This window comes from Dermacentor silvarum, chromosome 8 (assembly GCF_013339745.2).
Source record: "Dermacentor silvarum isolate Dsil-2018 chromosome 8, BIME_Dsil_1.4, whole genome shotgun sequence".
In the NCBI taxonomy this organism is placed as follows: domain Eukaryota; kingdom Metazoa; phylum Arthropoda; class Arachnida; order Ixodida; family Ixodidae; genus Dermacentor; species Dermacentor silvarum.
Window position 1 is genome coordinate 29,232,572 of NC_051161.1, and position 27,865 is coordinate 29,260,436.

The 27,865-nt window shown below is 44.8% G+C and overlaps 1 protein-coding gene across 1 annotated transcript; it reads right to left on the reverse strand.

Moving 5' to 3' along the window:
- Positions 1–6,379: 6,379 nt before the first annotated feature.
- Positions 6,380–27,403, reverse strand: LOC119460941 (CAAX prenyl protease 1 homolog). Its single transcript, XM_037722084.2, has 10 exons — positions 27,075–27,403; positions 26,853–26,999; positions 25,937–26,020; positions 24,770–24,886; positions 23,302–23,454; positions 20,631–20,772; positions 17,410–17,561; positions 11,591–11,716; positions 10,394–10,537; positions 6,380–8,153 (listed from the first exon to the last, which is right to left on the reverse strand). The coding sequence occupies exons 1-10, from the start codon at positions 27,255–27,257 to the stop codon at positions 7,935–7,937; spliced, it is 1,467 nt and encodes a 488-aa protein (XP_037578012.1). The 5' UTR covers positions 27,258–27,403; the 3' UTR covers positions 6,380–7,934.
- Between the last annotated feature and the right edge of the window lie 462 nt (positions 27,404–27,865).

Genomic DNA, 27,865 nt, shown 5'->3' on the forward strand with positions numbered 1-27,865 from the left:
TCGCGGGGTAAACGGCCGATCACAACAGTACCGATAACATCACATCGCGTTTATCTTTTGGCGGGAGCGACTGCGGCGGGGCGCGCTTGGCGCGCTGCTGCACCACCCGGCTGCTCCAGTCTTAGAAAGCCGGCGAGCACTCGAGCATCGAGCGTAGCAGTTAAAACCTGAACATCCTTTACATTGAAATGTCATGGCGGAAGCAGGTCCTTCGTACCCCCAGGTACCATCTGTCACCACACCTTGAGGAACGTGCATCGACCTCGTCTTGCAAAACAAACATTGAATCCAAGACATTCAACATATAACTCAGTTTAGCGATCAAAAGGCTGTCATCATTACGTTAAAATAAATAAAGCCGTCAAAACTTAACATGTCGGCAAAATACTCTTTGCTCTCGTATCACAGCGAACGCTTAAAACACTCGCGTTCCACACTCGTAACCATCCTACGATTTTTTTTTTTATCCCAAAAACCCAGCACTCTTTTTGTTGTGTTATACAGGCGCTCGAAGCGCAAAAACGCCGCCGCCACCGCCGCCGTTATCATGCTGTGCCGATCAACGGCACATGCGCGGATCGCCCTTAGAGGGCCTCCAGAGACCCAGAGTGCGTTTGACTGCAACAACGACGAAGCGCAGTCGACGCACCTTCAACGCCATGCTCAATCGCCTCGGTGCTGGAGCCAATCAGCGACGATCACTTTCGGCGATAGTATCGCCCCGGCCGTCAAGCGCGCGCTGATTGGGTGGTTGAGCACTACGTCACGCGAATACGATATTATCGCAGAGGTGATTGTCGCAGGAATACGCACCCCTGGGGGAACGTATTCTGCGACGAGCACAGGCACACAATGCGCACCCCACATGTACCGATACTGTACACATTCTCTTTAGACAACAAACAGGAGCCCAAACGGTCATTTATGGAGCCGAGCTCACTGTCACTTGCCCAAGCAAAGAACTGCTTCAATTCAATTCACATGAAAAAGAATTAGCTGTGCCACTTATAACTGAGCATCACTAGATTCTCTGTGCCTATTGCAAATTTATGTTCACAACAATGTGTGAAATAAAACAACACTCCACTTTTTGAGACACCCAAAATGGGATTAGAGTGGCGCCACTGAGAGGAGAAATTAAGTAGAGAATTGGTCCTTTATCCTGAGTAGAGTGGGAATAGAATGAATCATTCTTTTGTCTCATAGTTAGAGCACAAAGAGGAAGCTTGCAACTTGCATGGATGTAAAAGCACTTAGGCCACACAGTAAATCTTTTCATCCAGCAGCAAAAAAAAAAAAAAAAAAAAAAAAAAACACCATAATTACGGACCAGGACGAATTCTTCCTCAACTGCAAAGTTTTCTTTCTTAAAAACCCGTATAGGTTTCCTTTGTAGCGTTGTGCTACACTCGGGTGGTTGGAAATTTTCACTTTCATGAGCATAACTCCAATTTCTCAGTACATTAGCTTTTGTTTTGCTCATCACGGCACCTTACTTTTATCTTGTGGCCCTAGAAAAAAAAAACAAATCAAGCATTTGCGAATATTGAATATCAGCAAATCGAATAGAAGAGTGAACGTTCGAATTCGATTCGCGAATCGAATATCTACTATTCACTTTCTTGAATATGCGATATATTCGGTGTAGAGACCGGCGCAGTGTCGCGTGCGCCGCAGAGCCCTTCGTGCTTCGCGAAGCGCTCACTTCGCACTCTTCGACGTCGGCTCGCGGTGCGGGGATCGCATACACACAGCGCCCGAACGCCGCAATTCGCAGAACGGCACCCCGTCGGCCGGGGCCACCTCTGTCGGTGCAATTTAGGTTCATCCGCGGGTCGACAGGTCCGATTGAAATGATAACGCAACGCGGACAGAGGTCACGTCAACATATTGACCCTTTTCCGGCGATCCCGTGGGCGCTGCCATGTTTGATCACGTGGTGACGCGTCCATTGCTAGCCTCAACTGCCTCCGTGTTTACAATGGATGTGTACGACGTCGGTGCGACTTAGCAAACCCCTATTTCGGGAGATATCGTAAACGATGACTGGGTGGACGGCACGAAGCTTTCGCCACAGCTTCAGGGAACATGCAAAAGCGCTTTCGGAGCTCATTAAGCTATATGTCCACACGGCGCGAGCATTAAAAGCGGGGCTAAATATGTATTCAAAGCAATCCAAACTTTCCATACATGAATTGAATCTAGCGTGTTTTGCTCTTCGTTCTTTATTTGACAAATATATTGATCTAGCGTGTTTTGCTCTTCGTTCTTTATTTGACAAATATATTGAAGCAGCGGCTTGTCATGTTTCTGACTCAGGAAAGTTGCTGGGTGCGGTCACTATCTGATTATTTTCTGCCTAACCACTCACGGGTGTGCTCAGTTCCATTAGATTTGTTCTTGCTGCGCACAATTGGCTTGAAACGTAGCTGTTCTGTACATTGTAATATCTTGTAGCAAAGACGTATTATCGCTACTATTACTCTTAATGTGGACCGTCACTAAGCATTCAGCTTACATTCGTGTATCCTCTCCGTGTACATTCGTGTATCCGTAATCGGTGTATCCTCTTGCCTCACTCTTGCCGACATACCGGGGCTGCAGCCCTTTCTTTGAAGGTTGGCGATACAATGCTGGCGGATGAGCAAACTTCTGTATCTCGAGGAAAGCCGTACATTTCGAAGTGCCCGAAACACGTACGGACAGTTGCAGCAGCGGTCCGCGAACTTGGTCATGCATATTCGTTACATTGCTTATTATGCCAGTCACTATATATTTTTGCACCGAACTATACTTACTGCACACATCTTCAATCCACATGATTCAATCCAGCATGATTCAATCCAGCATGATTGGAGCACTGTGCGTTAGCAAAAACTCAGTTGCATTTCCGACAACTGATCGCACAGAAGCAAAGTAGAAGCGGTAATGGTTTCGTATTCATGCGAGGTCGCCGAGGCAACCAACGGCGCGCCGCCGAAAGCGCCATCTCGTTTCTCTAGAACAAACTGCTCCGTGAAAAGGGCCAATAAGCAGCGCGTATTTCGTGAAGTGAGAAGACACGCAGATCATGTTGGTTGCGCGGCGACGAACTTCACGCGTAACCTCGGGACCGATCACACGATGAGTGGCAAGCATTCCGCGACGGCTTGCGTCCCGTTACATCGGCCAGCGGCGAAATTTCGTTAAGGCCTAATCGGCACTGCTTCATCGGGCGTCGGCAACTAAATTTACGGTTTGGTGCCGAATCGACGCAGATCTATTCGCAGCGGCCGCGCGACATTTGGAAAGCTGACAGACCGCACCGCAAACGAAAACAAGTTTGCGGATGGCAACAAGTTGTTAACGGCCGCCATCTTTGTCTCTCCTTACCGACGCCGTTCGTACACGCATATCATTTTTTTAAAAGCTTCTAGCAGCCCGCTAGAACGCCCCCGCGAGGCCGACCTAACCCCCCCCCCCCCCTTTTGTTTAGCCCCTTTTATTTCCTTGCGCATTTGAGTACTGCAACTAAGATACAAGACGCGCAGTCGCCTGTACACTCGCAAAAAGCGCATTTCTTGACAATTTCCCGCGAAGAAATTGAAATTAGTGCTGTTTAGATGGTATTGGCAAACTGTCAACCCCTCCCCCTGGCAGAGATCCTGGGTGCGCTACTGCTTACGATAACCCACCTGCCGTAAAGTTGGGCTAGCCTTTATGCATTCCGAAAAAAAAAAAAAAAAAAAAGACTGTGAAGCAACACTTTTTATTGCAATAAATAAAATATTGCCGCGAAACCCATGAAACTGAGAACCTCACTGGTATTGAGTACAACAGAGCGTCACTAATTCATTAGTTTTCGAGGAAAAAATGGCTTGATTCTATTCAACAGAAATTCTGTTGTTGAAAAAAAATTATTTTCCAGACCTTCATGTACTAGAACTGAGCTGTAATCAGTGCTGGCATAATAATTCGGTGTCCCCTTCAATAAGAGTTGACCCTACTGTACGTCCTTGATTTCTACGTACCACTACTTATGTTACTGATAGCTTGCTAGATTCTTGTTATGCAATGCTAGGAGACTTCCAAGCACGTGCAGCACCGTATTTTGTTGCCCAAAATTTGTAAACAATAAATTTTGTCAAAATTTCCCAATATTCGATTCAATATTTGGCTTTTTTTTCCTTGATCAATTCTAATCTACTATACAGCATTCACATAACTCTAAATAAACTACAGTTAAACCTGCTTATAACGAACCTCCATATAACGAATTTTTCGATTCCCCGCCGTTACTCCATAGAAGCACATGTATTTGAGACCTCTACGTAACGAAGTGACAGCGGGAGACCCCCTCGATATAACGAATTTCCCCTCTGACTACCTAGAGATTTCGCCCCAAATTTTGTCATTTTTGCGCGAGCAGCAACCGGAAGCACCTTCTGCGCCGCGATGGAATGCGAAGCGAGTGCACGTGTGCGTGCGTGCGTGTGCGAGGCGGCCCTGCATCCCTCGACCCGGCGATCTTACCGCCGCGGGCATGACCTTTCCCCCTCCCTTCATTCACATCTGATCCTGCCGCTTGCTGCAGCTGGCCTAGCCCGCCAAGCCGGCACTCTATCCTTTTCCAGCTGATGTTGCCGACGCGCTGGTACACGCTGTGGCACATCAGACTCGATGAGCGCGGACACGCGCTGTCAAACGCTGGCGGCGTGTGGAAGCACCGCTGGAGAAGCGACCGAAGTGACCTTCGTGCTGCTGTCTATCGCTTCAACGCAAACTGAGCGCCGAGAACACACATCACGCAGAAAGCTACGAGCCGCCGACGCACCTACACTGCTAGACTCTGCCCCGACACAGATCGCTTTCAAGATACGGCCTGCGCGACCGCGCGCCGCCCCGCTATCCCTCCCCCTCGCCGCTGACTCGAGCGCAACGGCAGAAGGCGCGCTTCCTCCCTGCTTTTCTTGCGCGTGTGAGATGCGGTCGTCGGCTCCCCTCCCACGTTTTCACTCGCACATACAGCATACGGCGCGCGGCGACTGCGTTATCGCCCTTGGACTTAGGGTACGGCCACGCTAGCGGCAAAAACACGCAGCAAAAACGCGCGTCAGAAACGCGCGGCAAAAGCGGCAGGAATCGGGGGTCTTGCGGCGTGCCGCGCGAAATGGGTTCTGCGGCAAATGCCGCGTGCCGCGTGATGAAGAACCAATCAAGAGCGACGAGGGTGACGTCATGGAGCCATCACAACCGAAACGCCGCCGGTCCGCGCCGGGTTTTCAATCGACGATCGTCGTCTCTCGCATGAAACAACGAGCGCTCACGGTGCTGCTCGCCCGTTCGGAGAGCGCGGGAGATCTTATCGCGCTGCCGCGCGGCGAGACGCGCGTGCCACGGTGGCCTCGCGGCAAGGCGCTGACGCGCGGCAACTTGCCGCTCGCTGCATGACGCATTCAGTTCTATGGGAGCTGTCCGGGACCGGTCGAAAACGACGTAACAGCCGGGAAAACGCAGCCCCCGGGAACGTAACAGCGAGGTTCTACTGTAACACTATACGACGCCATCGTGACGCTCGCTCTTCGTTTCCGATGCCTCGCGCTTGTGCGAAACGACACGCGTCCACGCATCCGGTACCTGGTGTGACATTCCGAGGATGAGTGCTTCGACGAAAACGGAAAACGGGTGCGCGTTACAATTGAGGGCGCGTTAAAATCGAGTAAATACGGTAAACGTTTTTCGAATTTTCGTGCCGAACCTGCATATAACGAAATCCTCTTTATAACGAAGTTTTTCGGGAATTTGTCAATTTCGTTATATCCAGGTTTAACTGTATTAGGTACAGTACTTCCTTCACTATAGTGGAAGAAACACAATGGAGCCACCCTGCCATTCCAAGAGTGGGAATGGGCCAACCTATTCCACTTTGAGAAGTTAGGAGCAGCGTAATCACCAGAAATCTCCATTTATTACAATGGAGTTGGAATGAAAGAGGTGGCTCCATTCTGCGGCACTGCTACGAATTCTGCGAATGTATTCTGCTACAGTGGTATTCCGCTGTGGCAGAATACATTAGCTTTTTCATATGGCCCTTCTGAAATTTACCTCACTGGAGCTGGCGAAACTACATGCTGCGTGAATGTGGGTTCTCGGAGTTCGCTGTGGCCCCCAAGAAAGACACTGAGACCACAACATCCAAGGCTGCATCTTCCCGCGAAGACAGGCAAACTCTGACCACTGGGTGTCCCGAGCACACACACGAGCTCAGAACATGCCGTGCGCCACGTTTCTCCCAGCAGCCAGTGACATGCGCCCCATAATGTGGAACATGACAGACCAAATGAATTTATTAGAGAGGTATGTGAAAAGTGAACAATGAATGGAACTGCAGACTGCACCATGCAAAAGAAAGATCCTTTAATTTACAACATTAAATCACAACTTCCCACAAAACACACCCGCCAGGCACCCTTACATACAGAAGCAGCTGAAACAGTAATATAAGCTCACGTCGTCCACTTTGCAACGGTTATAAAAACCAAAAGGACAAGGCAATAAGAGCATGCAAATAATGTGGCAAGAGTGCAGGTGAGAATGGATGAATACTGTAAATGGGCCACAAGCTCAACGTGCCCACACCTGTCTTCGTAGAGGCTTTCTCTACTACCCAACTGCTCAAAAATGAGACCATAACCTCCTCAGAGGCATAAATCATGTAGAGGTAGAAAATATCTCACTGAAGTTCAGTGCTTCTATTGAATGTTGCATAAGAAAGAGTACCATATAGATATGTATATGTGACACCTTTAGCCAATCCACTGGCTCAGTAGCGTTTAAGTCAAAGGTGATATGCATACAGGGTGTCCCAGCTAACATTAGCCAAGCTCTTCAAGATAAAATAAAGAATATACGAGGACGCAACGAACTGTATTGTCATCAGTGACGCGCCGCACTAAAAGGATTCTTTCTTTTTATAATCAAACTATCGATAATTAGATGAGGTTAATTAACAAACTTTTTAAGTAATGAATTGAGGGCGCAAATTTTGACAGAATTGTAATAATCGTGTTTCAAAACACCAAATTCAGTTGCTTTCAGTGTGCTACTGTGTCGCGCAATTTTTTTTGCCACGTTATAAAAAAAATGCATGAAATATTAAAAATTGCCGCATGATTGCGCGTCCATGCACTGCAACACCAGCTGTCCCAGGCGTTACTCAGAAGAATTAACTGGCTCGGCAGCCATGTGAAAGGGGCAAGGCATCGGTTGGTCACCACAAACTGCAAGCTGCCTTTCTGCGTGAAGCGCGAACCCAATGCAGTGGAGGAGGACAAAGACACCCTGTATATACAACAGCACCGGCAAAATGTGCTTTATTTCCTGTACAAAAGACACAGTACTGATGTTTACAGCATAATGCCTCAGAACAGACTGAGCCCAATAGAAGTAAGAGGGCAAATAGTGTACTAAAAAAATGATGACTAATGTTGCGAGACCTTCACAAATATGCTTAGTCAGATAAAATTGTAACCAATATACACAGATACATTTTATGGCACACAGTATAAGTGGCACAGTACATCCCTAAAAAGACATGAAAAGAAAACACGGTAAACGCGGCATATCTGTCGCGGGTCTGCGCTCTTGAAAAAACAGAAATACACTGTCCAAGTCACTAGTTAAGTGATCAGACAAGATAAAGGCATTCTTGCAGCTAAAGCATGTTTTGCTTTACTTCCAGCTTTACTTTCAGCTAGGCCAGGCAACAAATGTTCAGTCTTAGGCTAATCAGCGCAGTAAACAAGTGATGACTAGAGAAAAACTGAAGCTTAATTGTTACAACCGCAATTAATAAAAATCGTGCTTTACTACACAGCTTACGACGTTTTTCAGTTACATGGGTTGGTGAGCGCAAGTCGGTGATGTCATCAGGCGTCGTCGTGACAAAGCTGAGCTTAGTCAATTTTGCCGAGTGCACGGATACGCTCGAGCACCGGCGGATGTGAGTGATGCCATGAGGAGTACAGCCAGTCATAGACAGGAAAGCTGAGATTGTCTCGGTTCAGCTTTATGAGCGCACTCCGCAGAAATGACGCATGATGCATGCCGCGTGCAAAGGCATCCGCTTGGAACTCGAAGCGCCGGCTCAAGGCAGTCATCAGGAAGTCAACAAGCTAGAATGAAAACAGGCAATGCACACACCTAAGTTTCCGTACAAATTCAAGAAATAAGGTCAAAGCGGAAACCTGCGCCCTACATGTATTTCATTCTAAACAAACCTCTACTAACTTGTGAACAAAACTGCCAGCAGGAAAAAAAATGCATGTTTTAAGTGACTGATTGATTCGTAGCGTTTAATATTCCAAAGCAGCACCGGGGCTTTAGAATCATGGTGGAGGGCTTCAGATTAACTTTGACTACCTAATGTTCTTTAATGTGCACCTGAATCTAAGTAAATGAGAGTTGTTCTATTTTGCCCCCGTCAAAATACAAATGAAACCACTTATAATGATACCGGTTTTAACAACATTATATATCGGATATAACAATAAGCGGCCAACCCACCGTAAACTGTTGAATGTATTCTACGGTAAAATAAACTGCTTATAACAATGCTCACATGCTGCATTATCGGTTATAACAACTAAATCTGGCTACTGGGTGTGAGCGCCGAAAGAAAAATTAATGCAAATTACGTGAAAAAATTAAACAATCAAAGAAATGAGTTCCCTTTTGTCATACCCGGTTGTGTGCCTCACAGGCGAACACGTTTCGTTTCACCCTGCAGTACTAAGCCCAAACCATTAATTGGTTATACAGTTCAATGAACAAAAACATAACTTAATTTTCCCTATACTTTTCTTGGTTTCCTTGTCTGCTGGTTTCGTATGGTTGCTACTAATAATCGATCCGCTGTGTTCCCCTTAAACTTAGACCATGCTGTTGTGGTCGCTTGGAAAACAACTAAGAAGTGCTCTCACACACTTAAAAAAAAAAGGGATAAAATACCGTATTTACTCGATTCTAACGCGCCCTCGATTGTAACGCGCACCCGTTTTCCGTGACCAAAAAAAAAAAAAAATCCTTTACAGTACCACGCACCTCATGCTCTCATACAGAAATACAACTTTCTCTCATTTGGAAAAACAAAGATTTACTCCCGGTGCACTAAAGTTGTGATCAATAAAAGAAGTCGCAGTTTCGCCCGAAAGGAAAGCATCGATTGTGATAGCAGTTTTATCGGCCGTATAAACTTGCAAACACTTGCTTACTAAATAAATTAACAAGCATGGTGTCACGCGCACACTAGCAAACATGAGCACTCGTTGACCGTGGGAACTCGCTGTCAAAACACTGGAGCGATGAAGCGCGGCAAGCGAATTGACCTTCCCCGTGCTAGCATACCTCTCGCTTCAACGCGACTCGGTGAAAACACAGCGCGCGGCAGACTCTCCATGTCGCAGATTGCTTTCAAGATAAGGCCAAGGGGATCGTACTGCCCAAGTGGATTGTCGCAAAATACAGCCTGCTTCGGTGCACTGAAACCCTTCCGCGTTGCTTTGCTGGCGAAAATCCTCTCCTTCTTTTTGAGCCAGTACCTCACGCAAATTTCGGATTCTCCGAACGCCCGTGATGAGGCCCGATTTCTGTCCGTCTCCGCACACATGATCACTTTCCTTCTAAATGCGGCATCATGATGAACTCAGCACTTTATAGTGAGAGCAGAAACATGAAACGGGAAGACTAATGCCTAAGCACGTGTACTGCGGCACATGGAGGAAGCTATGGCAGCTAGGCTAAAGTGTAGATCGGCTTGAAGCGCGTGCGCGGTGGCCATTTTGCAATGCTCACGGCTATATGGTAACACAGATTTAGGGTCGTACTCGATCCTAACACGCACGCAATTTCTGGACCTGTTTTATCGGAGAAAAGTTCGCGTTATATTCGAGTAAATACAGTAAAAGGCCTAGACAGCTCACAGGAAGCATCAGTCTTGATCTAGGGAAATGTTTTAAATCTTGAAGACACACATCTGCTAAATAGGTTACCTTCAAGCTTATATTTTGAAAGATTAAATATTGTCTACCAGTGGAATCAAACTTCTCTTTTCAATGCTGCCCTTTAACCCTGACACCATATGTGCCATTCTGTGAGCTAAAACCAACTACAGTATTGGCAACTGTTGTAGAAATGGTGATGTTGTGAAACTTGTGGTTGGATCGATCTACTCTGGTCACTTGGGATATTCCAAAATACGTCAAAATCTCAGCACACGGTTGTATTTACATTGCACTTTATTACAGTAATGCAATCAAACTCATTGCCTTGTAAGACTTGCAATGGAACACCACACCCATAGAAAAACTGCAGCAGAAAACTCAAGATATCAATGGAGCGTACAGAGCCTACTTACAGTGTTGTATGGGGAAAATATGTACATGAAGATCAGCATCAGACCAATAAAGATGGGCTTGGAGTTGTAAAAACCAAACGCCCTGTACGCACGGTCATCCGTATAGAGCAGGGAGAAGATCATGAAGCAAAAGAACAGGTGGACCTGAAAGAGGAAGTGAAGAGTTAATTGAATATTCTTTTACTGTTCTAACGAAAAACAAGATTATTTATTCCCGCAGATATAGAAAGCTAGCAGCATCCAGGATGCTATAAAGCATGTCAGAAGAAATTTACTGAATAAAAATGTTAGAGGTAATATCACTCATGTCCATATACTATGGTGGACAATTGAAACACAAACAAGGTATGGCTGACCAGAACATGATTTAATTTCTGTTTTGCCAATTCATGTAATGTCGGCATGATTTCTGCTTGTATACTACCGGAGTGCGAGATCTTAAAAAATTAAATTATGGGGTTTTACGTGCCAAAACCACGATCTGATTATGAGGCACGCCGTAGTGGGGGACTCTGGAATAATTTGGACCACCTGCGGTTCTTTAACATGCACCTAAATCTAAGTACACGGGTGCTTTCGTATTTCGCCAGCGCGAGATATTTAGTACCATCTTTGGTGATCAGATAAGTAGCAGTGCGAGAAAGTGCACTCGAGTTATAAAATGCAAAAAATGTAGACTTTGTAATTTTTTGTGCATGTAACACTTGTTCACGATGGTACCCATATTCTACACCTGTGGCAGCAAAATGCATCCAGCTGAGACTGAAGAGAAGACCTGAAGAGAAGTGAAGTTTGGTAAGTCACGCAATGTGCAGAACAGTAACAACTGGTCTGTTAAATTAACAGAATACAGTTCAGGTCCGCAGAGGATGGAGTGATAGAGATTAAAATATCTTAAGGCATAAGATGGGATGGCTCTACACAGGTCAGGGGTAATTGGAGACCTCTAGAAAGGACCTTTATCCCGCATTGGAGTTAAAATACGCTGGTGATGATGGCGATAATAGCAGATGTGCTCTTTTTTACTATCGAAGGAAAGACATCTTCCCCTTCACTAAAAGACAAAAACTGTTCACTGTCATCACTAGACCTGCCAAGTGTTCACGACTACTGCTTTCTTTCATCCTCTATTGGGTGTGTGTGTGTGCGTCTGCTGGGATAACTAAATCCCGCAAAGCTGACCGCCGAGTACTGTACCTGGCCTATGATGAAATTTTTAATCACGTGGCTAAGCTTCCAGTGTCCTAGTTCATGGCACAGAACTCCAAGGATCTCATCATTGTTGCAGCCAGTTTTCTTGTGTTGCTTCTTTTCAGGCACCTCCTAAAAAGAAAAACAAGATAGTAGAATACAGTGGTGAAAATGCCACACATAAGTCACCGTGGCAAAGATGGACCGACAGCAGTGGTTAGCGTAGAATTCCTCTAAGAACTCACTTAGCGAGATTTTAATGAGATTACCGCAACAATTTATTGCCAATGATACAGTGCACACAGTCATAGGTCAGCGCACTCACTCATAAGTGCACTCACTCACACTCATTTCAAAGGCGTGAGTGCGAGTGAGTGTGAGTGGAGGCGAGTGCGAGTGAGTGCCAGTGAGTGTGAGTGGAGGTGAGTGCGAGTGAGTGTGAGTGCAGGTGAGTGCGAGTGCGAGTGAGTGGCTGTGAGTGTGAGTGGAGATGAGTGCGAGTGCGAGTGAGTGCTGTGAGTGTGAGTGGAGGTGAGTGTGCACGTGAGTGAGTGCGGGGTCTGGAAAAAATTATGGTGAGTGAGTGTGAGCGAGTATTCTCCCACACTGCCGAACTACGCACACAGTACTACGATGTAAAGTCTTCCCTGACACCAGCAGTCTTGAAGAAGACCAGCATTTTTATTCCAGAAACTTTAAGTGAACCATTCACACTGACCACTGCAGTTAAAGCTCGATATAACAAACTTCAATATAATGAAATTCTCTATATAACAAAAGATTTACCTTTTTATAACTTCTTGTCCACAGAACACCATGTATTTATAATCTCAATAAAACGAAGTGTGTTTAGCCCAATTTCAATACAGTGAAACTTCACTGGCGCCGCAAAGTAATACCAAGACAATAAATGGAAACTTCCACAAACCGCAGGTAGTCAAATGATTAAATTACAAGTGGCTGCTTGCACCTCTTCAATCGCGTGCTGCGGAGCAGGAGCAGCGTCATGTTCTGTATAAAGTTCAAGTGCGATAAGATCCTATCGCATCCTGTGCACTGTACGTTTTGGGCGGGAGTGAAAGTTTGCAAGAATGAACTGAGAAGGATGGTGGTTTGAAAAACTATGCCTTCTCATGCAAGCAAATGGCAAGGAGGGAGGGAAGCGAGCTCGTGGAAATACGATCAAGCATGTGCGGGGGGTGAGTGGAGGAGGTGGGGGGAGCAGGTTGGCATGTCACCTATTCTAGCACGCTGTGGCCACGCATAGCTGTCAGCGCAGCTGAGCCCAAACGCAGCCCACGTGGCCTTTTTCAGATGTAATCTGTCGGTTGTGCAAAGAGTATGCGTTACGAGATGCTGTGGTATCATGTGCACTGTCTTCCTGCTCGTTTAGTACTGGATGTTGCATAATCTTGAGTTTCGGAGAGACGCATTTGAAGCAAGAGGCAACTGAAGCATTCGTTATTTCCTCCTGGCGCTTTTCATGATGGCGTCGTTTCACTGGGGACGAGCTGCGGGGAGCAGGGTGAACGCGAAAGCGTCATTGGCTTCACTGCGTAACCGCTGATGTGAAGATACCGTCGACATGGCATGACACCATACTTTTTGTCACTGACTGAAATTCAAGAAAATGATTCTTTTTTTCTCATCCAAATTTGCCTTTCCATATTGCCAATAATTTCAAAAATCTTGTGGCCCCTTCCTCATAAGAAAAATCTATCCGTGACCACACTAAAAAAAAAAAACAAATGTACAAAAAGGTCGAATTTCAATGTAATGAAATTTCAATATAACAAAGCAAATTGGCAATTTGACCAACTTCGTTATATCGAGGTTTAACTATACAGTAAATCCTCGCTAACTCCAACTCTAATATCTCGAATTATCGGATAAGTAAAGTTTTTTCCCTGGCATGGTGTCAACTCCATGGGTTTTTTATCCCGTATCTCGAAACGCCACTGTGCCAAACTCCGGATATCTCGAAACCTAGACTGCGAAAAACATTGTTTTTTGTACTTTTTTGCACAGCTGTGGTATCGCCAAAAAGTGAAACCAGCCTGCAATTTTGTCCCAATGCCTTTTGCTTGATTCTACTTAACCCTCATCTAAAGTTGTCGGCCGGCTGATCCCAATGATTACACGGGTGAAGGGTCGCTACGACTGCTGACGCGCGCAAAGAGTGTGAGAAGGAGTAGCTTCGGCCAGAGACGAGCGCGCCACCACTTGTAAACACGCCAGCCACGCACGGAAGTGCCTCGATGCCCGGTGCTCAGAGGCAGCTGTTGTCCGTGGCTGCACTGGCAGTGGTCACGTTACTAAGCAGGGCGGTGGCGAGCGCTTTCCCGCAGTGTTTGCTTTCCCGCGGCATTTGCTCGTACAGCGAGATGCAAACGCATCTCGCTTTACGAGCGAGTTGTCACTGTGACTGGGGAAATGACCGATGCCGAAATTGCGGAAACCGCAGTTAACAGCAGGGAGATGGATGAACAAGAAAACGAGGAGCCGCGAGACATCTCGACGTTAGCCGAGACAAGGAATTTGTTGCGGCTGCTTAGGAACGAAGTCGAGTGCAGTGGTGGTGACGAATAACTGATGAGGTGTGTCAGGCAGCTTGCGAATGCTTTTCTCGCACCGAGTGCAGCCACCAAGCAGACCATCATTACAAGTTCCTTTTGTGGAAAATAAATGGCTCGAGAATCAACTGCATCGACCTGAATTATTGAAACAGCGTTGCACCTATGCCAAATGTCCGGTATGTAGTACCCACCTCCTACCCGTTCCTTTAAGGGCCGTGAGTTGTAGCGATGGTTATCCAGTGCAGTTCATTTTCTCGCTTCGTCAGAGGTCAGAACGACGCTCTGTAGAGGTTATCCTCGGTCGAAAACTCCAGGGAACCAAGCATGTTCGCGAGATTTTTAGCATGACTGTTCTGAATACGGCATCAGCATGCATCTGCATTTGTGCTTATATGTGCGAGGTTTGCCGTTGCCTATATACGACCAACGTGTCGGTTGGTGTGTCTCACATAATATTGCAAAAACTATCTACTAAAAGTACCGCGCCTCGTACATTGAGCTTTTGTGAGGAAGTCGGCAGTCACCGGCGCCATATTGGAAAGGCGGCATGATGGCTTTACGCGGTGGTTATGCTTATATTTCAGTGAATTCGGCTAACTTGAAACTTCGCTTATCTCAAACTTTTTTCCAGTTTTTACCACTTCGAGCTAACGGGGTATTACTCTACTATGTTTTCTCTGAAATACAGTCACAAGATTGTAATTTTTCGGTCGGCATCTTTCCATAAAAAATTTGGCATCATTCTTTGCCAGGTTCACCAGTAGTTAGTTCCTAACAGGCCGCGAAATTAGCCTATCCTGTCTATCCACAGTGTACTGGTATCGGCAGCACATGCGTGGCTCGCATGTGGAGGGCTAAAAAGTCTACAGAGATGCACAGTGCGTTTGGCTGCAACTACGAAGCCAAGTGGACGCACAATCACACTACACTCAATCCGCTCTGCTGGAGCCAGGGCAGCGTTCTGCTGGCACGAGCGTTGTGTGCACACATATCATAACTCCTGCTGAGAAGCTGTATGCATATTGCACCGTGGTGCATACACCGGTCTGAACGGAACAGACACTAAGCGTCAAGCTAAACCTATCGAATTCTTTCAATGGGGCGCTGGAAAACACCCCAACACTTTTTCTTCAGTCTCATTTCGTACACTATCAGTGTGCAACAACGGTTCCTCGTTGAGCCAGGGTCGTGACCTGCCTGGTTTCTAAAGGGCGCTGTGTCTGCGGTGCAGCAGAAGTGGGCTTGCATGCTACGCAGCACCAAGTTGCCTCTGCGTATTGGTAGAGCAGCGTGTGGGGAGCCCAACTGCAACGCTGTCCTGCTAGTACGATCACTTTCAATGCTTCACCTTCGGGCAAAACTACCAATTTTCTTGTGCTTTGCTCTTTCGCGTTTTGGCAAATATGAAACCATCACAACTATAAAACTATGCAGATTCAGCGTCAGCTCTGATAAACCAAAACAAAAATGTTGTCAAACTATGCTGGACTATGTACTTGGCACAATAGGACATGTGCAGAAGCTGTGTATTTTTAGCTTTCCTTTTATTGCCTCAGAATGTTGTCTGCAAGTATACCGTGGCCTTCCATTTTTTTTCTGGATGAATTGGCTGCAAACATGCCACATATTTTATTGAACGTTGTGGATCACAAATGTGACCTTGCTGTGAAATTTGAGCAAGAACAAAGCAGCACTAAGAGCAAAATCTTTTTAAGTTGGTGGAACAACAATGCAGGTCATTGGATTTGGTAGTTCTGCACCTTGGTGCAACACAGTCACCACAGCTAAAAATTTTACCACGGCATCAAACATGGCAACAGAATGTCCTGGCTGTCTAGCTCACGGTGGGAGGTTGTGATGAAAAAGGCAACAACTTAGAGCAAGACCTCCCGGCCCATACTGACAAAAAAGTTTTTACAGCAGAACTGTTCATAAGAGCCGATATTCCAGACAATCATGATGTTGGACACATTTAATATAGTTGAAATCAAATATTGTGAATCCAGATAAAGTGATTTGTCCCATTGAACAAGCGAAACTTACAGACCAATACTCATGGGAAGTAAGTTGCTCATAATGAGCGGGGCATTGAATACAGTGGAACCCCGTAGATACATTTCTCAGTGCTGCGTTTTCCCGGCTGCTACGTCGCGTTTTCGCGGTCCCGACCCAACTCCCATTGACTTCAATGTATTATGTTCCCCCTTGATATGTCACGAATCTGTAATGTTCCTGCATCTTACGTTGTGTTTTAACATAGTGGTCACTTAAATTTAGCAGTGCAGCCAGCTTGTATGTTGCAACAAGTGACCAATGCGTTTCAACAAGCTACCGGCACGTTTCAACAATCAACCGAAGTTTGCAGTAAGCGACCAAAGCTTGCAGTAAGCAACCAAAGCTTGCAGTAAGCGACCGAAGCTTGCAGTAAGCGATTAAAGTTTGCGGCAAGCTACCAAAATTTGCAGCAAGCTACCAAAATTTGCAGTAAGCTACCAAAATTTGCAGTAAGCTACCAAAATTTGCAGTAAGCGACCAACTTGCAGTAAGCGACCAAACTTGCAGTAAGCGACCAAACTTGCAGTAAGCGACCAAACTTGCAGTAAGCGACCAAACTTGCAGTAAGCGACCAAACTTGCAGTAAGCGACCAAACTTGCAGTAAGCGACCAAACTTGCAGCAAGCGACCAAAGTTTGCAGTAAGCTACCAAAATTTGCATTAAGCTACCAAAGTTGCAGTAAGTGACCGAAGTTGCAGTAAGTGACCAAAGTTGCAGTAAGGGACCAAGTTGCAGTAAGTGACCAAAGTTGCAGTAAGTGACCAAAGTTGCAGTAAGTGACCAAAGTTGCAGTAAGTGACCAAAGTTGCAGTAAGTGACCAAAGTTTGCAGTAAGCTACCACAGTTTAGCTGCGTCAAGTGCAGGGAACAAAAATCAGACATGACACCGAGAATGTCATTCTAGAAATGCTGAGAAACATTTCAATGCAGAGGCAGAAGTTTTTAGTTACTATGTGTAATTTTTTTTTTCGTTAAATGGATTCCTCACAAAAAGGATCCATCACAAAACTTTGTTTAAATTTGTTATAGACGAGTATGGGTATGTTGAATTACCTGATACGTCGAACTATGTTTAACGCATAAGCCTGTTTGTTATAACCCGATTTGACTCTATTAGCAGATGTGGTCAGGCATTGCAAACAACACTCGTGAATTAATATGTTTGTCAATTTGGCCTCAGATCTTCCGCCTACCTTAGATTCGACTCCTTCCTTTTCACTGGTGATGTCCCCGTTTTCACCTTCAGTCGGCTCATCTTTCTCAAACAAGGTGTCAAACAAGACAATCTTCTTCTCCTTGAACAAGCCAAAGAAGTACGCATTGCTGTGCGATGACCTCTTTGAACCTGCATCAAAAACAACAATGTATTTCCACTGGCATTTATAACATGCTTCTCATTGCAAGCACTGCAAACAGTATTACAAACATAGTTGACCTTCAGAATTTAATGCAGGGCATTGATTCTACGAACAGCATCTGCACTACACAGTGACACATCTCCCCCTGGTATAGTACAGGCTGGCAATGCGAACATGGCCTTTTAAAAAGTGTTATAATGGAAAAGATAGATCAATCAACCAAAATTGTCAGCCAGTCTGTCTGACGCCCTTTACCCTGGTTCATTCAATTTTCGTTGCACACTGTGTTTTCATCTGCCAGCGCTTGCCTTGACTCCAGAAAGTAAATGAGTAATTTATTTTCTTAGTCAACTTTTCTTGAACATGTGTGCTCAAAAGTGAAACATGTTAACCATACTGTAACCATTGCACAATGCTTTACTAACTGCAGTCTAATATTCAGGCTACTTGAAACTTCTAACTCTAGCTACTGAATAACATAGGATTTCATACTGATGAATGTTATGCAAGAATTTGGCTGGTGCTTCCTTTCATTCATTTTTATTTCTTTTTCTCCTAATCCCCATCACGCAGTACTCCACCTCAGAGCTTGTGAGGACACTAAATAAAGAAACAAATTCCTGTAACCATAATCTGACTGACTGAACCCCTTCTGCTGCTTCAGTTAAAGGGGCCCTGAACCACTTTTTATCAAATCGGAGAAAGGAATTTGAAGTGAAAATAGGCTATTTCAGAAATACTTTGCTGCAAAAAGTACTTCAATGCGTTCAGCAGAAACGGAGTTATAAGCAATTGAACAGGGCTTCTGCTGTGCTCCATTCCTTCTTCAATGCTTTGCACTGCGAAGGCAATGGCGGAGTGGGGCATGGCCACAACGTTCCGCCTTCTAAATGTCACCGTGGTGCGCAGTTCAAATTTCATTTTGGACGTTAACATAGACGTGGCACGACTACCTATTTTGGTGCCTACGACCACTAAACGTAAGCCAAACACGATTGTCCTCAGCGAGCCGCAGTGTGCTTAGCCAGCGGACTTGTGGTGGCACCCCGCAGCGGCCGCAGTATCTACGCTACATAGCCAACCGCAGCTACCAATAGGAGCCGTGTATGGGAATCAGCTTTATTACGAAATAAAGCGTCCAGAAAAGAGTGAGGAACATGGCTTCTGTTGAAAAGAGAGAATCTGAGACAAAGGTGACTTCGACTCTGCTTGCGAGCTCCATGGACAGCATACGATAGCAAAACTTGGCTGAGATGTTCACAGCAGCGTATGCTACCCGCGGACTATGTTATTTCACCAAGCCCAAGGGGCGGTTCGGGACCCCTTTAAAGCATGCTGGCACGAAATTAACCTCTCAGGTGACACAGGCTGTCTCAGCATTAGGTACCATCCTCTGTGTGCCACAGCCTGGCTAATCAACACTACCCTTGTAGTCAACAAAAATGCAATTTTTAATTCCAAGGCATTTTCACACAATGTTAACCACATCATGCTTGTTTAAATCAAATAGTACAGGGCAAATGACAAGACAGTATAAACAAATGAATGATACAGCAGCCATGTGGTGCCTGCTTTTGGTGGTCATGTTACCAACAAACAATTTTTCTTTCCTATGCATTTCAAAGGTTTATCAAGTGATGCTAAACATTACTATAAATGGTTTTAGGTACAAAATAAGACACAGATAGGCGTAGTATATTGTGCCTAAAACCATTTCTAGCCACGCACCAACTAGCCTGACAGCAGACTTTACTATTCTAAACATTACTCTGGACTTTAAAAAAAATGTGGACCTTAATCGGTCTAGGATTACCATAGGATGTCAAAGTATTACTTACATTACCACTCATGCCATTTACCAGTTATAAGTATGGTCCACTACGCTGTGCAGGTGTCTAATATCAGCCAGGGTATAACAATATGTGGTCACAACCTACTCCATTTTCCAACCTCTTGGTATTACAAGAGGGCAGCACCGCAGTGAATGCACAAATAATGATAAAGTTTTTGCAAGAAGCAGAGCACAACAACATTGGTTACCTTCAATGTTGCAGCCTTCCTGGCCTCACTCGTCTGTCATACTTTAAAGCAAATTATGCTTCCTAGAAAAGCCACACAACTGTCACATTATCGGATATCGCCTGCAAGCACAGTGGCGCAATGAGCTACTGGTGAAGTCGCAATGTATCAGCCACATTAAAGGGGTCCTGAACCACCCCTCAAGCTCGGTGAAAAAACGCAGTCTACGGATAGCATATGCTGCTGTGAACATCTCGGCCAAATTTTGCAGTCTCGCACGTCGCGTAGATCTCGCCAGCGGTGCGCGATGTCACCTTTCTCTCAAACACTCTCTTTTCAACAGAAGCCTGCTCTTCACTCTTTTCTGGACGCTTTATTTCGTAATATAGCAGATCCCCATACGCTGCTGCTATTGGCCGACATCAACCAAGAAGGGCGTTTGGATCAGTGCACTTCTTCCTACTGTTGTGTATATTTATTGTGCAGTTTAATAAACAGGCTGAAGTAAGCGAAAGTCTGCTTTCGAATTTTGATAATAATTACGTACTTTCGGGAGAAGCCAACTATCGTCCGCTCACGCTTGGCCGCGGCCACTCGCGTAGGAATTAAACTTTGGCCACCCTGCTTACTGGTGCTGTAGCCTACAGGTCTTGCTAATTTTGACTAATTTTGAACACTCAACTAGCCTCGAACCACACAAAACTTAAGGTCAGACCACACGCACACTTGCCAGCACGCACTGACTCCTGGCCGCTCATGGTTAGACTCCTTGGCAGACTTCGCTTCGTAATGAGTTAGTGATAGCGTTTCAAAATGCACAAGTTGGATGTGGCTACTATTAGTCAGTCAAGCTGGTGCAGGACAAAACCGGTCCGCATCACGTAGCACAGCCAGACAGGAGCATATGAGCGCGAGTGCGCACTCTAGCCCTCTCATGCACAAAGCAAATGCTGCAGCACTGATAGATGTTAAAGAGCACAATGCTCTTAAAATTTTAGCATGTTTATGCTAGAGCATATGATTCTAAAAATGGTTACCTTCTACAACCAAAAGCTTTTTGAGTGGAAAACTTATGCTGGCTGCCAGCTGTTCAATCCTGGTTTTCAGCTCTCCTTCAGGCAGTGGCGTGAACTTGTCCAAGAGTGGCGCAATGAAGTCTGAGTAGATAAATGACATGAGCTGGAAGGAGTCAAACAAGAGGAATGCACTGAGAAGGTTGCCCAAGAGGAACGCTATCACAGCAATGTTTACAGACAACAGAAGCCAAGGAAAACAATGCCATTGCTGCTTAGATATGCCCCAGTTGAAATCAGCCAGCTTTCAGCATGTCTACAAGCGCAAATGCTGAATGCCGATGTCAACTATAAGTGGCATGCCTGGACAGGCTAAAAAAATTCTTATGAGTTTCCTCTTTTTGTGTGTGTCCTACTATACATTCTCACTTCCTCAGATATATATATATATGTATATATAAGCATGAACGATTGTGCATGTTCAAAATTATTTTAGAGAACATTTTTCTTAACTATATTGACTGTCAAGGTAGTCACTCTTGTATGATTAAGCATGGAGCAAAGTGAGTAAGTTCATGTGCAAGGATTTACTGTCAAAGGTGTGCCCATTTGTGCATTACCCGTCAGGATCTCAAAATAATTAGATTGTAGGCCAGTACCTTTCTTTTTCTTTGTTCTTACACTGGTTTTCCTTATTAAGTCATTGTAATTTCTTTTTCTATCACCTGTTAGGCTATTCTTTCCATTGTGCCAGGCCTTGCTGCTTGTAGGATAGCAGTACAATTGAAGAAAGATATGGCAAGAGCATGCATGCATCGCAAACCCAAAACATTACAAATTACACTTCTCTTTAATTGGTTTTGTTTTCGATTGTTTCTTGCAGTTTCTCACTCCTACTTCGTTGACTTAGCTCATAAACATGGGGGTAGAAACATGCTCATAGGAACAGCCTGCCCCACGATGGTTACACTGCACACTATTGCATATTTTGAGTGCATATGCGTATTTTCTTGGCCATTTCACTACCATGCTTTGTCATACAGCAGCGACTGAATTTCTAGTAAAATGATGCATAGTGCTATTAAAAAAAGTTGCAGTTTCACCTGAAAGGCGAAGCATCAATTGCGATAGCAAATTAGTAGACAGCTAGGAGGATAGGAGAAGTAAGGATAATAGTTTTATTGGCCATATAAACTTGTAAGCCTTTGCTTACTAACTAAATGAACAAGAATGGTGTCACGCGCGCACAAGCAAACATGAACACATCTCACTCGATGACCGTGGAAACTCACTGTTGTGGGGATGCGTGACTCTCGCGCGTCCCCTGATGTTTTCCCCGCATGGCTCTCGCGTTTCCTGTAATCCGGCTTCCCCGCGTAGCTAAGCGCCGGTGTTGGCCGGAATAGACATTACGAGAGATGGCGCGGGTTTTGCGCTGCTAACGCCACCTAACGGCAGGGTTACTCGGGCCCACGAGGGAGCAGGGACTTCCTCTTCGGCGTGGGGTCGGCGAGCAGCTCACAGGCTTCGTGCGTGTGTCGGCCCGCTTCGCGAAGACCGTCCCGAGAAGGTTTAGGAGCTCGACACCGGAATGGACGAACACGATCATCGTTCGAACGTGCCACCGTTCGCATGACCGTACACGTGAACGACTAGGCGTTGGTGTTTGGCATGCGGGCAAACATATTCGCTCACTATCCGGTCGTGGTGAGTCGGACTTCCTCAATTTCGGCTAGCACGCATTAATTCGGCTAGCACGCATTAGTGTACGAAAGGTGCAATAAATGCCCTTTTGATTGTTTGCACTACTGTGTTGTAATTCCTTTGTCCCAAGAGCATGTCTGGAGACCCCCGACTGTCAAAACGCTGGAGTGAGGAAGCGCGGCAGCAGCGAGCAAATTGACCTTCGTGCTGCCTCTCTAAAAACGCAAGCCTTCGGGGCACCTAGACTCTGTCCTCATCGCAGATCGCTTTCAAGATAGGGCCCGCCCATACACAGCAGCATCCAAAGAAGAACCGCCCCACTCCCCTGTGCCTTGCGCACGACGGAAGACTGCGAGCTTTCTCCCCGATTGAGCCACCAACGTCAGCTCACCCTCGCACACTTTCGCTCACACATACAGCATACAGCGCGTGGCGACGTTATCACCCTTGTACTTTATACGGAACATCACGGCGACGGCACAAATGCACCTGGAGTGTCCATATAATTGCAATCGCAATAAAAATTGCAAAAGCATACGTGCAAGCATGCAGAAGTGACTGAGTCAAAGCCAGCTAGTAGATGATTTGAATTGCCGAGTGACATGAAATACAAAGAGGAACAAACAAGGCACTGTTGCATGCGTGTTCCTCCCATTAGGCCTTCTAGGTTGAAATTATGTCACACAATAATTGCAGTCATCCCTGTGGGCACTTACTTTTTTGACCACTATGTGCAGGGTAATTGCATGCCAAGAACGCTATACATTTTCCAAGAGCCCCTGGCCAAAGAAACACCAGTTACAATGTTACATTCTTTGAAACTAAGCTGTGTAACTACACCCCAAAGGGTGTGAACTTTTAAAAAGTGCTGGCAGATTACTTAAATGATCACGAAATTGAACACCTAATATGTATAAAGAAGCAAAACAGTAGGGCAGTGGGCTTAGAGCAATGATCTAAACTCACGAGTTGATGATGGCTGAAAACTTACAACTGAGACAACGAGGGTGAAGAACCACAGGTAGATGAAGAAATAGTCTCCACCCATCTTGATGATTTGGACAATGCCACAAGCAATTGGCAGAATGACAACTTGCATCAGAAAGAACTTCTTGACTCTGTCCTTTGCAAAGAAACCGGGAGTCTGAAAAGAGCCATGAAATAGAGGTTCAGAATTTGCCTGGTGACATCCTATAACTGTGCTAAGAAGGCCTTAAAAAACACAACTCGAAGATGCATAGACATTTGCTCATTCTTCGTAGTGTGTGTTTTCTTAAAGTACAGTCAAACCTCAATTCAATGATTGTGTTACAAAATTTTTACCTTTTCAAAGTGTTTCCCAATTCAGCAACACATATTCATAAAGCCTTAATGTGATGAAAACCTCGAAGCAACATAGTGCACTAAACATTTCATTCCACTCACTGAAACGTTTTTGGGAAAGTACGGGAAAAATATGGGACTGGCACGTTTCAGTTAAGTGCCATACACCAATGAATTATTAAGGTTTGCAGCTCCCATGAAGGAACACATGCTCAATGGGCTCGTGTACGATAAGTGTATATGCAGTCCAAAAATTTTTTTTTTCTTTCATTAAACAATGTTATTTGCATGAGTGATTTTTTATGTGTTTTTAATTTAACCAAGTTCTCAATTTAACTAAATAATTGGGTCCCATCAACTTCGTTAAATCAAGGTTTAATTGTACAACTTAGTGCAGTTAATATGACTTCTTAGAATTAAGCCAGAGTTTGCGAGAGAGGCAAATTCAAACACTTCAAAGAGAAAAGTACAGATTTCAGCACTTCATGCAGAAAATATTTACATTATGTGATCTTCACTTATGTACAGAAGAACAGGCAAGCTGGTATATATATAAATTCCTTCAGCAATAAATTATCTCTGCACTGATCAATTAAGAACTACTATTCTATTATGAAGCTTCCTAAATTTGTGAAAATATGGACAACTTGCCATTGTAGGAATACTTACACAGTTTATCAAGCACACAATCAAGTAAAAAAAAAAAAAGTAAATTAAGGTCGGTTTATTGTGGTGTTTCCTTTCGTACCAAACCTATTCCTTTCTTCGTTCTTATCATCCACCACTTTTGAACGGTCGACAGTGGCATAGCCAGGAATTTCTTTCAAAAGAGGAGGCTGGGCAGGCAGCATCCTGGTACACAGAAATTGTTGGGGAGGCAAGTGCCCAGTATGTCCCCGCCCCCCTTCTGGCTACGCCCCTGTCAGTTGACACTAGTGATAAAGTAGGCAGAGAGTCACTTGAATGTGAAAGAATAATGAAATTGCGATTAAATTATTACATTATCCTGCCCAACATGTTTCTCTGGTTCTCATTAAACAAGTCATTTTACAGTGCGGGGCAATGACAGTAAGGTCCTGCTACACCAAGTGGCAAAAAAAAAAAGTAAAAAAATAACAAAGAACAAGTTTTGTCACCTGTTTGTTAAAACCATGGCGCTCCTCAAGCACGAAGGTGTAGTATATTGACCACGGCAAATCGAGCAGTGTGGACAGCAGGGACCCTCCAAAAATGAACAAGGATGTGATCACAAGCTGGAAGTAATTTTTAAAAAAGTTGTCAAGGAGAGTGAGCACAGTTCTGGCAATTATTATCATTATTATTATTATTATTATTATTATTATTATTATTATTATTATTATTATTATAGCATTCAAATTTCTTGGCTGTTCCTGGGTATGGTAAATAAATAAATAAATGATTATTCTTATAATTCAGTTTGAAAACATACATACAAAGGTACATAAGGAAAGAGGAGGAGATGGTGATTATCGATGAAAAAAGGAAGGAGCAAAGGAAAGAGCAAGGAAAGAACAAGATGACAAATCATGAAGACTAAAGTAAAACAATGACAAAGGATAGAGTGCAGCAGTAAGAAAAGAAAAGCAATATCACTGTAAGACATACTAATTACAAAGGAATACTGAAAAATGGGGGGGAAAAGTCTCATCACTGGCAAAAAAAAAGATACAGTGAAGCCAAGTCAGGCAGACAACGCCTGGGGCTGCAGTTCTGGGCATTGTGAAATTTGCCACCTTGTTTGTTCTGATTAGCTCACAGCATAGGGTTTCCTACAAAAGATTACTGGAGGAAGCTCTGCGCTAGTGTCTATAAGAGCTACAAGCATGTCGGCTCGGCCAGGATTGGAACGATGCTTAGTTTGTCCTTTTGGCTTCAAGTGAGATTGTGACTTCACTTTCAGCAAAATTCTGTTTTACAACTGCAACAATTCACTAAAATTCTGCAGGTTAGCGCAGGGCTATTGCCTTCTGCGTCGAGAAATATGGGATTCCTTCATAATTTAGGCAGTAAATAAAGCCACATAAATGGTTCAAGCCACAAGTGCTAAGATCAGACAAATCCATGTACTAACCCTAATTACCATGCTATCTGAATGATTACACTACCATAGTTCCTTCTAGTAATTGTAGTAGGAAAGAACCCTATGGCTCACGGGGATGCACGGCCTCTCTGCTTTGCTCAAAATGCCAACACACAGGAATTCAACAGCATGCCAGAATTTGATGAGTGTCCAGAATAACACTTCTGATATCAGAGATGATAATGTGCAGCTATGACAGCACCTCATGGTCGGGAGCACCAGCTCTGGCTGCCAGGCCCTCACAAAAATGCCAGAAAAAGGCAAAGCCACCAAACAGCAGCACGACCTGCAAAAGTCAATGAAAATAATATTTGTAATGATCTGTGCCCAACTAGAATTGTTTCAACAGTGTCTTCAAGTATGCCAAGCCTTGTCCTGAATCTTTAAGAGATGGCAGTGATCACATTTAATATAATCTAAAGTGCCTCAAAAACACTGAACACAAATTAGAAGAGTCGTGCGCATTAGAAACGAACTACAGCAAAGAGTGAATCGGTCCAAGCAGCTAACAGCATCTTAATACTAACAGCATAACACAAAGTGCACGAAACAAGACAGTTCATGCTTGTCAGTTTCAGCATACTGCTCCCCCCCCCCCCCCCCCCCCCATGCGCCGCCATTTATTATTATTTATTTCTTACAATTGTCCACCACGGAATCTAATTCATGCTTTACTGCAAACGTTTAGCATCCCCAGAGATATGGATCGAGCAGCCTTAAGTAACCGGACGCAACTTACTGTAGCTAAGTTAGGTTAGAACTACTGCTTTCATATTCGTCACACACTTCTGTAAAAAAAAACTATGCCCTATCTTTTCGTTAGAGGAAAGTAATGTGCATATTCTAGAACAAGCTCCCACGTAGCGCGCATTCAGCGACAGTCAGCCGATAGCAACGTTCGGGGAGCGACGTGTACAACAGCAGATCGCGAAACTAAACTGGTCCGGAATGTCTGCGGTGACGTTATGCCGAAACTGTCGCGACAGAATGCACTCTCACTGCCACCTCCTGCAACTCCCACACACAAAAGCTCACACGCATGCGAATGATCGAAACGTTGAGCACTTTGACAACGAAAGGATAACATCTGAGTCAGTGAGAAGAGGGGCAGGACAAACCGTTGTTTCCAGCTCGTTCCAGATGCCCGCGTAGAAACCAAACTTCATCTTGTCCAGCGAGTACAACCTTGCTTTTGAGAATGTCTCTTGGTCCGTTATAGCCGTTAGCTCGGGAGGAACTCGAGGCGTACCTTTGCACACCTTGTACTGTAAGAGAAACGCTACACTGCAAACAAGCACCGAAAGGGGCGGTAAACAAAGGCAAAATGAAGACATCCTTACCTGCCTGTAGGACAGGTACGTCTCCCAGACGTAAGTTAACCATGACATAAACAACGCGAAGGCAAAAATGTTTCTTTCTGTCCAATACGGCTGAATTGCATAACCGACAAACAGGGGCACGCTAGTCAACACATCCATAGCTGCTTTGCAGCATTGCGCCAAGAAAGCTGGCAGGGTAAACATCGTGGAAGGAACACTTTGAGACGGTCTTTCTGCGTCCCTTGATCAAGATAAACTAGAACGTGAGAATAAACAATGTCGTGTAACAATAAGTATCCGGCAGAGTACCCGGCTTCAGCTATCCGGATACGGCTACGCTCGTCTCGACTTCAAATAGCTGGCCCTACATAACAAAAACTTCGCGTCCAGGTGGCAGCTACATCGAGTTTTTGGCTTCAAGTGAGATTGTGACTTCACTTTCAGCAAAATTCTGTTTTACAACTGCAACAATTCACTAAAATTCTGCAGGTTAGCGCAGGGCTAACCTGCAGGAGCAGTGAATAAGTTCAATTTTTGTTTTTCTTATTTGGTTGATAGAAGTGTTAGGGTACCCGAGCTATCTATATATATTGTTTTTCATGCTTTTTTAGTTTCTTGGTTAGTTTGGTAGGACGTTAGTAGGTAGCGAATAGTTCAATTTGTTTATTTTTTTTTATTTTTTTTTTTTTTGGAAGCGGGTTGTGGCGCACGTGTTGCATGGTGAAAGCAGTGTAAAGCGGCAGTTTTAAACCGCGTTAGGGAAGCTAGTGGAGGTAGCCGGATAGCGAGTTTGCCGTACGGCTTACCGTGGG

What these genes read in the sequence shown, in the direction of transcription:
- LOC119460941 (XM_037722084.2), bottom strand. Translation starts at nt 27,257, where the DNA reads ATGTTTACCCTGCCAGCTTTCTTGGCGCAATGCTGCAAAGCAGCTATG. An exon ending in CGTACCTGTCCTACAGGCAG is followed by an intron (nt 27,000 to 27,074) that starts GTAAGGATGTCT and finishes TTTCTCTTACAG; the next exon opens with TACAAGGTGTGCAAAGGTAC. An exon ending in GCCATGGTTTTAACAAACAG is followed by an intron (nt 23,455 to 24,769) that starts GTGACAAAACTT and finishes GGCTCTTTTCAG; the next exon opens with ACTCCCGGTTTCTTTGCAAA.